General features: G+C 26.8%; 1 protein-coding gene across 2 annotated transcripts in view; it reads left to right on the top strand.

Annotated features, from left to right (window-relative positions):
* Positions 1–8,980, top strand: part of LOC126904577 (intermembrane lipid transfer protein VPS13B) — a 52,661-nt gene extending 43,681 nt beyond the window's left edge. The window contains exons 46-53 of one of the 2 annotated variants that reach the window (XM_050683706.1): positions 2,515–2,978; positions 4,276–4,467; positions 4,564–4,662; positions 4,740–4,873; positions 5,697–5,943; positions 6,021–6,952; positions 7,606–7,923; positions 8,671–8,980. In XM_050683706.1, coding sequence (XP_050539663.1) covers positions 2,515–2,978; positions 4,276–4,467; positions 4,564–4,662; positions 4,740–4,873; positions 5,697–5,943; positions 6,021–6,952; positions 7,606–7,923; positions 8,671–8,871 — 2,587 coding nt within the window. In that variant the 3' untranslated portion in view covers positions 8,872–8,980. The remainder of the gene's footprint in view (positions 1–2,514; positions 2,979–4,275; positions 4,468–4,563; positions 4,663–4,739; positions 4,874–5,696; positions 5,944–6,020; positions 6,953–7,605; positions 7,924–8,670) is intronic. The other variant, XM_050683707.1, reaches the window with a different exon arrangement.
* The last annotated feature ends 3,512 nt before the right edge of the window (positions 8,981–12,492 follow it).

Below are 12,492 nucleotides of genomic sequence, written 5' to 3'. Positions count from 1 at the left end.
ATTAATATTAATATTAATATTTATTATCGCCTTGGCGATCCTCACTCCTATTTCCTTCGACCAATCATTTTTAGCACTCAGCATAGCTTCTGGATATCGAAATTCATCTACTTTTTCGAAGGTTAGGGACCCCGTGTCGGGGTTGTCTCCATTTTCTAGCAACTCCATTACTTTGGTTTTTTCGGCATTGATTTTCAAACCTATCTTGCTAGCTGCTTGTTCAAGGACTTGGGCTGCTTTTATTGTCTCCTCTAGGGAGTTTCCTAGTATATTTAAATCATCTGCAAATCCCAATACTTGTATGTATTGCTGACCGACTTCCACTCCAGTTGTTTCTGACTGCAATTCTCTTATAACTGGTATCTGCCTAAGTTTTCTTCTGTGTACGGCGTTAGCCGTTTTAATAGTATTCTCGCAAACACATTGTAAGCTGAGTTAAGCAGTGATATTCCTTTATAGTTTTCACAAATTGACTTGTTACCTTTTTTGTAAATCGGTATAATTATGGCTTCGTTCCAGCTTTTTGGCATGCTCTCATCTTTCCAGATCTTCTGGCAAATCCTGAAAAGGAGGTTTTGCATCTCTTTTCCACCATATTTAATGAGGTCAGCTGGTATTTCGTCCGATCCTGGTGACTTCCAATTTTTTAGGTCTTTTATTGCTTCATTAACTTCTTCCCTAGTCACTTCACTTATCATTGGCTCTGCTCCATATAGGTTTTCCCTTCTCGTTGCGTTATCTGGGATATCTGCGTTCAACAGTTCAGTGAAGTATTCTTTCCATCTTTCGGCTTTTTCTTTAGGGTCCATGAGTATTTCGCCATGACGATTCTTAATAGTTTTTAGACTTGGGTTGAACATTTTGTATTGTCTTATGGTCTTAAAGAAATTTCTAACACTTCCCATCGACACAATTTCTTTCTGCCTCTTGTAATATATCACTTAGATACTTTCTTTTCTCTCTTTGTAGTACTCTTTTACACATCTTCCTTTCTAAGATGTATATTCTTTTTCTGTCTGTACTATCCTCTTTAATATAGTTTTCACGGACAGTTTGTCGTTTTCTTTTTGCTTGTCGACAGTTTTCATTATACCATTTTTTCTTCTTGTTTCTTGTCTTTCCAATGTCCTTTGCTGCGATTTCTTTAATGGCTTTGCTAACTTTGTCCCAGTCTTCATCTATGTCATTCAATTCAATGTCTTTTATATATTCACCAATAATTTTTGAGTATTTTTGTTGGATTTCTTCATCCTTTAGCATCTCTAGATTTATCTTTATGCTATTTACTTTTTCTAGTTGTTTTCGACTCTGTAGCTTTATCTCGAACTTTGCAACTACTAAGAAGTGATCTGTATCACAGTTAGCGCCTCTATAGCTTCGTATGTCTTTTATACATGAGCGAAATCTCTTTTGAATAAGTATGTGATCTATTTGGTTAGCTGTTATTCCGTCCGGTGATTTCCATGTGGCTTTGTGAATGTCCTTGTCTAGAAACGTTGTACTACTTATTGTCATATTCTTTGCAGTGGCAAAGAATATGAGTCTTAGTCCATTTCCGTTGCTTGTCTCATGTAAACTTTCACTACCTATGGTTGGGCTAAATTGTGTCTCTCTTCCAAACTTGGCATTTAGGTCCCCCAGCACTAATTTGATTACGTTCCCTGGTATATTATCATAAGTATGTGCCAGTTCCTAGTAGAACGCATCCTTGATATCCTCATCTCCTGTATCCGTTGGAGCATGTGTACACACTAGTACTATATTTAGAGGTTTTGTGTCAACTCGTAGTACTGCTATTCTTTCTGAGACGGGATTGAACTCTCTTATGTATGGTTCCAGGGTTTCATGCACAGCAAATCCGCTCCCAAATATGTGTCTTTTCTCCATCCCAAAGAAATAAATTACATATTTCCCCACTTTAATCTATCCATTCCCAGACCATCTTATCTCTTGCAAGGCTGCTATATGTATTCCATATGTTTCTAGTACATCTGTAAGATTTTGGCAAGCTCCAGTTCTAAAAAGGCACAATGTGTTCCAGGTTGCGATCTTAATTCCAGTTTTTCGATTTCCATGTCCTAATTTATAACCGTTTCTCTATGTTCGAGGCTGATTTTCTGATGGTATCATAACAAATAAGTTTTTATGAGGTGGGGTTGTTAGCCCCACGCTCAAACCCCAACCTGGAGGACCAGACTACCTCAACCAATTAAGGTCAAGGTAGGGCTACTGCAGTGCACTTATTAAGGTGCACTAGGCAATGGGGACGCCACTTTCCCTACGCTAATTCTCATATATATCCAACAGGACAAAACTTTAATTACGCCACTATAGTAACATGAATCCACAGGTAATTTCTTCTGTATTCCACAATACATAATTCTCCACAAGGTACAGAGTCTATACTATAAACTTTAATCATTCAGATTATTTTGAAATGAAAACTTACCAAAACATGTATTACTATGTCTTCATTTAATATTTTATTGAAATGAAATTTTTTTCTTATTATAGAGGAAAACCATTAACATTATGGGCTAAAATCGATAGTCAAATTGTCAATAATGAAGATCTTGTTCAATATATAATTTTAATATTTAATGGAAATTTTAGTTGTCCTATCAAAATATCAGAAATAATGAATGAAAAATATCCAATGCCTGTACTATTTTCATCATGTGATTTAAATCCATTAATATGTGTTACATTACAAAAACAAGATAGTCAATACTTTATAACAATTTATAATCAACCATATCCTCAGATAATATTCTACAATTATTGTCATAATTCTTTAAAATTTGCTGTTGCTAAAAAAAATAAAAACAAAATAAAAGAACCTGTTCTGTTCTCTGAAGATTGGAATTGGACGTTTACAGTGTCTTCAGGGAAAAAAGGTCACCTCTCATTTCCATACTCGATGGAAAATAAACAACTTCCAAAAATATTAATTGGAATCAATAGGAAATCTTTTATAGGTAGATATTAATATTAATTAATAATTAATAAAAAACAGTTATCAGGTCATAGTTATTCTTCGCAAAATATTTAAAAATAAAAGATAAAATGTATTAAAAAAATATGACGAAAATCAATAATTTTTTCTTTTAATTAAAAAAATGGATTTTAATTTTTATTATAAGATGAATCATTCTAATGTTAACTTAAAAATTGAGATAATGATTATTTAAGGATACTATAAAGTTGCTTAACTTCTTTTAAAATTTTTCAAGTTGGTTATTGTAATAAATTATTTACATTTTTAAAGAAGATAATATGCAATAACTGACAAATATTTCTACTTAAGGGAATAATTTATAAGTTAACACTAATTTGTAATTTTACTTTAAATTTTTTTTACACAAAATTAATCTAAAATAATACTTATACTCAATAGTCAAATAACTCCCAAAAGTATTAAGTGATTATAACTTAATGTATAAAAAGAAGGTTGTAATCATTTTGCCAGTCACTAACTTTATGGAACTAATTTATTTACAACATGGATGAATATATGTACTCTTGTTATTTTTTATTTTTATTTTTTTTGAAATTTTGATTTTTTTGGTATGTATAACTACCATAAGATCAGAATTGTTTTGATATGGCCCTTGATAATATTAAAATTCATTTTTAAAACTGAAGGCTCAACATTTTTTCTTGCAATCGTTTACAGTTGATTAAGAAAGTTTGATATACTTACTTAATGTAATGTAATTTATTTATAATATAATAAAAATAAACTGCAAGTAACTTTTTTTAAAACTTTATGTCCTTAATTAATCTAATATTTCCTGGTAAGTAAATTGCCTATCCTCGCCTGAAAAACAAATCTTTTTAATTTTTAAATGCTGTTTAAATATTACTTTAAAAACTAATTTTTATAAATTTATAGAAATTAAACCCTTAAGCAATACTTCAGAAAATTAATGCAACTGCTTAGGGCAGTTATATATATATAAATTTAAGAATGTATACTGTATTATTCTGTTAATAATCCATTATTTATAAAATAAAAATTACCTTAAGAATTTTTTTAGTTATTTTTAGTTACATATATTTCTTGAATAATCAATCACTTTTATATACAGGATGAACCTTATAAGTAATTTATTTTTTATAAGTAGAGAAATGTATGTAGTTAAAAAAAAACCAAACCCCAATTTCTCAAAATTATGTTTTTTTCCAAGTAAATGATTAATTCATGATAATATTAATCCTGCATATTTAGACATTAGTTTAACAAAACTATATTGCCATAATTTTATTTTTTAGGTTGGTTTAGTAAGTTAGAACTGCTTGTTTGTGATAGTAGATTAATAACTGTACCCGGAGAAAAAAATGACATAAAAATTACAATTAAAAAAAAAGGATTAACATTGCATGTTGTTCTAAAACCTGCTGCTCAGTTTGAATTTTCTGCTAATGAAGTTAGATTAAGACTAGCAAATTATAAAAACTATAGAGGTTAGTAATTTTTTTTTTTTTTTAGCTTTCAAGAGGTTAGTAATTTAAATACTAATTTTAAAAGTAAATAATATTTTTATTTTTATTGTCCTTTAGATTTGACTTCAAATGATGAACTTTTAGATTACTCATGCTACAATAATGATACTACCTTGTTAAGTTTTACACAAAATGAGCCTTCCATTAACCCTAATAGTAATTATGCATTAAATTCAATTTATTATATTTGTTTTGGTATTATAATACCAGATAAAATAAATCATTTTTTTTAGTTATATGGCCATCGATTAAATGTTATATTCATACATTTATATTCACTTTATTGATTGATGATTTTGGATTTAATTCAAAACCTATTACAGCTGTGACATTAGACAACATTGCAATTACTTTAAATGAAGTTAATGTAATTATATTTTATTACTACAATAAAAATTGGACTAACATAAATCCTATTTTACCTATAGTTAAAAATTAACATGTTATATTTATTTTGTTATAATATAAGCGAAATTTTGTTAAAGCTTTTTAGCACATTATATTTTAATTATTGGGAGTTGCCAAAAAAAAGTTAGATCATAGCCCTATTAAGTTCTCCTAGAATACTGCTAAAGGTTGAAAGGAAATTAATTGAGATTTGCTATTAATCTATATATAAACTTTATAAGAAGGAAATGTAAACCTAAAAAATATGAAATATTTAATTTATCATTTTCATTTTTTTTTAAATTTCTGTAATGAACAAAAAAACAATAAAATTTAATTATTAAAGACATTTTGAACACTTCAAACCATGGATATATCACAATGTTTCTAGAAAATTATTTTCTGACAAATATAATGAATGTATAAAGTCAAAAAAATGAACTATTGTATTTCAAAATAATATAAAAATTTTTTTTTACTTTTTTATTATATATATTTTTTCATTTTAGGCAAATATGATTATATTTTGTTTATTTAAATCTCATAATTTTGTAAAATTATTCCCAGTAAAGAACCAAGAACATTTCATTAGGTCATGGTCTTAAGGTATATCCGAGTTTTTTTCTAAACACATTGTTTTCACTTTTTATTGTTAAACTGCTATGGCTAACCTGTCCTATACCATAATTTTGCCTACGATTATAAACTATTAGATAAAAAAAAAATTAAACATTTTCAATTACTAAATTATTTGTGATAGTCCCAGAAAGTTTATAATAAAAATTATTAAAGTATATTTTTAGGATTTGTCAAAAAAAGAAATAGATTTGACTATTTCAATTCTCAATGTTCAAATTGATAATCATACATTTTTGGACGGACACTATGATTTTCCTGTTATATTAGTAAAACAAAAAAATTGTTCTGAAGAAATATACATTAATACTAATTTTGATAAACCACTATCTCAATTAATAGAGGATGTCAGGGCATTAGATTCAAATATTTATATTAATTTGATATTGGTAAAAGCTAACAGTTTGGCTTTAGGTAAAATTTTTATTACTTTAAATAATTATTTTCATTGAAAAATAATCCATTAAATAGTATTTTTTAATTTTTTTTAGATTTGTTGGATTTAGAAGTACATTTTTGCACTTTAGAAGCATTTATTGAAGATCGTTTCTGTTATTCTCTTCTAGAAATATTGAAAAATTTCAGATCAACACCATCGCCAAAACAAAAAATTTCTTTGCTTGAAGGTTTTATTCCTCTACACATAATGTTATTAGCTTATTCTCATGAGTTCCGTAATCCATTGGTGTTCAGAAATTTTACCATAAAACCATTTAAAATTCTGTTGAGTCTACATACATCAACCACTTTTTACGTTGCTCTTGATCGTTCTCCTTTGGAATTTGCTGAATTTTCTAAATCAAATTTAATTACTTCATCATATCAACTTGGTCGAAGTTTATCATTACATTACTTTTTAAATGCAATATATGGTACAGGATGGGCCCTAGGGTCATTAGAATTTTGGGGTTCGCCTGGAGGTCTAGCAAGATCTGTAGGAACGGGGTTATATGATTTTGTATCATTATCAGCTCAAGGAATCACAGAAGGGCCTAAAGAATTTTTTGTAGGTGTTTTAAGTGGTTCTGGATCCTTAGTCAAACATATTACTACTGGAGCACTAACGTCAGTCACAAAGTTTGCATCTAGCTGGTCAAGAACATTTAATAGACTTACTCTTGAAGTTGATGACTTAGAAGAAATTGAAGAAATTAGAAGATTACGACCTCAAAATTTATCACAAGGAATAATTCAAGGGCTTAGTGAATTTGGAATAAGTTTATTGGGAGCTGTTGGTGGTTTAGTGAACCATCCTATACAATATGCTCTTCAAGAAGGTCCAGAAAGAAAAAGAGGATTTGTTAATACAATAGCTATTGGATTAGTTGAAGTTTTTACGAAACCTATAAGTGGAGCTGCGGAATTAGTGGCAATGACTGGAGAAGGATTTTTGGCTGGTGTTGGATGGATTAAAACTCCCCAAGTAAAATAATTTAATCTATTGACATAATTTCTATTAGACTGCTTGCTGTAGTTAAATTATATTTAGTTTATAAGTATAAGAAACACAAGTTAAGTATACTTTTTTAACATTTATCATATTTCAGCTATTTGGGATGCCAATTTTGAAAATCAAATAGGCTTAATATATTTAATTTGAGAGTATATATTAATTTCCATAGGCATAATAATCTTAATATTTTGTATACAATTTTATTTGTAATATTGTTCCTAAGTTAAAGACAGAAGGAATTATCACCCAGCTTTGCCTTTTTTTACTCTTGACCTTAGGCTTGAAATGTGACTCAAGCCTATTAACAGTTTTCCTACATGCATCAATGATTTCTATCCACTTAAATTAAATAAAGTGATTAAAATTTAATCTAAAAAATAAATGAATATAATATAAAAAAAAATAAAAAATAAACTTTATTTTGTTACATTATTCTCAAATTCAAAAAATTATTGAAAATTTAATTTTTGACTCAACAAAAATAATGACATTTAAAAAAATGATATTTAGTTCATTCATAAGATGATTAAAATAGAAAATTCCTAACATTTAATCAAATCTAAAATTGTCAGTTTTTATTAATAACCCAAAAAAATGTTAATTTGTTGTATTCTTTTTTTCAGTTAAGAAATATTCCAAATGAAAATGAGTTGTACTTTGGTGCATCTGAACTTAGATACTCTTGGTTAATCTTTAACAATTATTTAAGTATCGATGATCAAATCTTCTTAATATGTGATGCCACTATAGATAATTGTCAATCAGGAAAAAAATTTTTGGAAAGCACATTACTTCTCACTAAAAAGTGTTTATTTTTAATCAATGACCCTAATAACATATCTCCAGTTATTCAACAATTACCAATTACTCATATTGTAACTCCTTGTATTATACATGAAGATCCTACATTGGTTTCTATTACTATATGTATGCCAACACAAGTAAGATTTCATTTTATTATTAACCAAATTCTCAGAAGTTGATGTATTAGTGTAGCTATTTGATAGCTCAGAGGTAAAGCTGTTTTCCAGAAATTAGCGATTTAGATGTGATATATAGTCAACTGACATATTTTTATATCTTTGTGGCAAAACTTTTATCTGACATTTTTCATGATAACTGAGTTTATATTCAAAATTATGTTAAAATATATAAAAGCCACTTGTAAATATATTATAAGAGGAATCTGTATAAAATTGTAAAGTGTTTTTAAATAAGAGTACAACTTGATCGTAAGAGGATCAAAATGAATGTTTTACACAAGACCGTTTCTACTTAAAAACTACCTCTTAATAAATTTTGATGAAATTTTTTGTTTTTTATACAAAAATTTAAATTTGATATTAAAAAAAAAAAATTCATGGGGCCCTTAAACCATGGGGTCTCTAAAGTAACACTTTACCAACATTTCTGCTAATTGCACCACTGATTGAAAATTTTTAAATTATATTTTTGCAGGTAAAAATTATTGCCAAAATAGGTCAGGATATTTTATTTATTATTCAATCCAGTGGTGTAGCCAGAAATAATTTTTCAAAGAGGGTTTCAAGAAATGTTTTATTTTATAATTATTTTAGACTACCTTCTTTTTTTTTTTACTCAGCTCTCAGCCCTCTTAGCTAGCCTCTGATTCAATTTTTTAAATGTTATAATTTAATCACCATTTTGTATTTTATTAATTTTTGTAGAATAACACTATGTATGGTCGTGTAGCAGATTTTGTTCGACAATCTCAAAGCTATTTAAATGTAGAATCAAAAACAGAAATAGATGATTCAGATAAAACACAATATTTGTTAATGGTCAATCCTCAAATTCGTAATCATTTGTTAAACTTCATAGAATTCCTTAAAAGACATACACAAAATAAAGGTTTTACTCTTTTATAATTTGAATGAAAAATATATTAATTACAAAATATTATTATTTTAAATAATTCATTAAAAATACATCTGTGATAACTTCATTTTTTACTTTAAATTACTCAATTATGTGAGTTCATTGTAATCTTTAAAAATAAATATAAATTATAAATTTCATCATTATTTTTTTGTAATCGTTCAACTATGAAAATATAAAGTTATTTTAGTAACTATATATTTTTAGGTTATTACTAATAAATAAATTAGGGTCATTAATAAGTTGTTTAATTAATTGTTTTACTTATAAGAAAAATATTCAAGACAATGGCGCATTAATTTACATCCACTCATATAATATATATAAATTCAAAGATGGGCGAATTAATGTAAATAATTAATTTAAGTTAAGTTAAATAGGAGCAATATTTGATAAGTTAACAAATTACAAATTTAATTGCAAAGTTAAAAGTTAAGTTTTGTAAATTTTTTTGCTTAACTCTGTCGAAAAAAAAAATTAATTTAATCCTACATTATTTTTTTGGTAAAATCAATTTTTATGATGGTAAGTAATGATGGTTTTTAATTATTAAAATAATAGAATAATTTTAATAATTGAAATACAGGCATACATAGATATTTATAAAATTTAAATTACTCGTTTTTTGAATAAATTGTGTGATCAATTGGTTATCATAGAGGAAGTGCCCCTCCACGATTTTTTGCTTCGTCAAATTTTATAATTGTTGTTATAAAATTTTGCAAAATAATTTTATTTTTAGCTTTGATGCGATGCTGAGGTGTAATTTTATCATGATATATTTATTTTTTTATATATTTTTTAACTTTTTTTTTGGCTGTCACTACTATTTCTCAAATATCACTGGATCAATTTTTCTCAGCGATACGTCAAAAGATCACAAATCGTATCTAGTTGAAGATATTACAATCGATAATTAAAAAGGGTAGCACAGCGGGGTCACGACATAGTATGGACATGACATAGTTGGGACAAGTATAGATGATATGTGACAGTGATTACAATAACTATCATAAGAAACGTTTCATTGTTAATCTGTGGTGTTTAATTTTAAGAAATTGGTAGATTTTTCAAAAGCAACAATAACTCTTATTCCCTTAATTTTATCCTGATTAGTTATTTGATTTATAATTATAATAATTAAATTTATTATGAAATTGATATTCAATAATTTAATATTGTAATTTTTACGGAGATATTATAAAAATAATAAAGTAGTATATTTCTTTACTACTTTTACGTATAAAAATTTTAATGGCTTCATGCAATATTTTTCAATAAAAAATATTTGTTATTTATAACAAAGTTATAAGTTTTATATACTGGACTACAAGGAACTTTCATCAGAAACAAAAATATACTTTTCTAAATCAACTTTTTGCAATGTTTTCAATTGTGCAATTAGACTTTTTTGATCACTTCTAAATTTTAATATTATTACTTATTATTAAAAAATAAGTATTTACATATAAAAAAATAATGAAGAACAAAAAAAAAGTTGTTTTAAATTAATACTGATTTTGATTATTAAAATTTTAAACCTAAGAAAAATGACACATTTAACCTATTTTATTAATCTATTAAATTTGCAAGTTTGAAATTGACATTATTAAATAGGAAATTTTATGAGAATTAAAAAAATTGTATCGTTAAGATTAATATGCAGTCTGGAAATTTTATAATAACTATTTGTAGTAAATTGATCAGAGAAGCTCAATATATTTTTGCATTTTTATTGTAATAGATAACTTAAATAGAAATAATAGTAATCATTTCCTAATAAATTATAAAAAATGTTAAAAAAGATCTGCAATTGAAATATGAACTGAATTAATCTTCATGATTTACTTTAACTAAAATAAATTTCAATAAAAGTTGTTAAAAAGATCTAAAAATCCATTGTTAATTTAAGAGAAAATAAAAATCATTTTTTTTAGAAATGATATATATTTGCAACATGTCACCAAAATATTTGAAATATTATTATCTAGTAGTAACATACACAAATAGAGTAAAAAAATTATTAAATTACAAAGTAAAATGATTTAATTTTGTAATTGAAACCTATCATATCGAACTTGATTCGCCAATAAATACTCTGAAAACATTAGAAATTAATGATTTTAATTGTCTGGAGAACATGGGATAGATAACTGTTTAATTGATAAATTAGAATTTTTTTTCAATTTTTGAGGGTAATATTTTCAACTAGATACAAATTGTAATTATTTGACGTATCGTTGAAAAAAGTAGGTCAAGTTAGAGCTGAAAAAATAAATAATAGTCACAAAAAAATACCTCCTTAGCTTTGCATCGAAGCTAAAACCTGAATTATAGTAAAATAATTTTAATAAGAATAAGAAATTTATTCTAACTTAAAAAGAATTAAGAAAAAAATTCTTTGCCATACACGGGTTGGAACCTTGTACCTCAAGTGCGTAAGACATAAGTTTTACCGACTCTGCAACCGTACGTCACTTTCGTCGACTGAATAAATGGCAATTTAATGTAGTTCAAAGTTATTTTTCCCGACTTAGAAAATGCAAAAAAATTTAATTAAGTTTAACTTTCATACAACATTTAATNTTTTGCAGTTATAAATAAAGATTTTAATATGGGGGTTTTCATACAACATTTAAATTCTTTTTACCCATCGATTAAATTTACATATGAACAAGAAATAGAGGGAAAATTGCCTTTTTTGGATTTATTAGTTAAAAGAACAGAGGGGGAACTAAATTTTGAAATTTATCGGAAAAACACACGTTCAGATACATTCCGAACACATCGAACCACACCTGGCAACACAAATTGTCAGCTTTTAATAGTATGGTTTACAGATTAATTAATATTCCGATGAATAAAATAGATTATGATAAAGAATTGGTGGTTATAAAAGAAATAGCTAAATTTAATGGGTATAACGAAAACATAATTTCAAAATTAGTCCGAACACAAAAGTGGAAAAAAGAAAGGAGGGCAGCTAGTACACTCACCAGCGAGGGGGAACAAAAAGTAATTAGATCACCAATTTTATATTATCCGGGCATCTCAAATGGATTAACTAAAATATTTAAGAATTTTGGTATTACTTTGGTAACATCTTAGAGTAATAATTTAAGAGATTTATTAGGTAACCCTAAAGATAAGGTAGATAAAGGGGGAAATTAGGCATTTATAAAATACAATGTGAAAGTTGTAATAAATGTTACGTAGGACAAACAAAAAGAAATATAGGGGTCAGGTTTAAAGAGCACTTAAGAAATATTAAAAATCAAGAAGTTAAGAAATCTCCAGTGGCTGAACATTTATTGACACATAATCACTCCATTAAAACCATAAAACTAATTAAAAACGTAAATAATTACAAAGAACTTAATATCAGAGAAGCAATAGAAATGTTTAAAAATAAAAACAATTTAATTAATTGGGATCTAGGCTCACTGAAAAATTCATTATTAAACTTGTGTGAACTGGCAAAATGTGACAATATTACTTAGTGATGACGTCACTAAGTGATAAGGTCACTAGGGGTATATAAGGGAGTTTTTTCTAGTCGGGGTGTCAGTATGTGTTTAGCGTTGATAAGGGTAACATTGTTTCCGAAATAC

This window comes from Daktulosphaira vitifoliae, unplaced genomic scaffold (genome assembly GCF_025091365.1).
Source record: "Daktulosphaira vitifoliae isolate Bord-2020 unplaced genomic scaffold, ASM2509136v1 Scaffold_4, whole genome shotgun sequence".
In the NCBI taxonomy this organism is placed as follows: Eukaryota; Metazoa; Arthropoda; class Insecta; order Hemiptera; family Phylloxeridae; genus Daktulosphaira; species Daktulosphaira vitifoliae.
The sequence above is the reverse complement of the archived record's forward strand: the minus strand, read 5'-3'. Positions and strand labels throughout refer to the sequence as shown.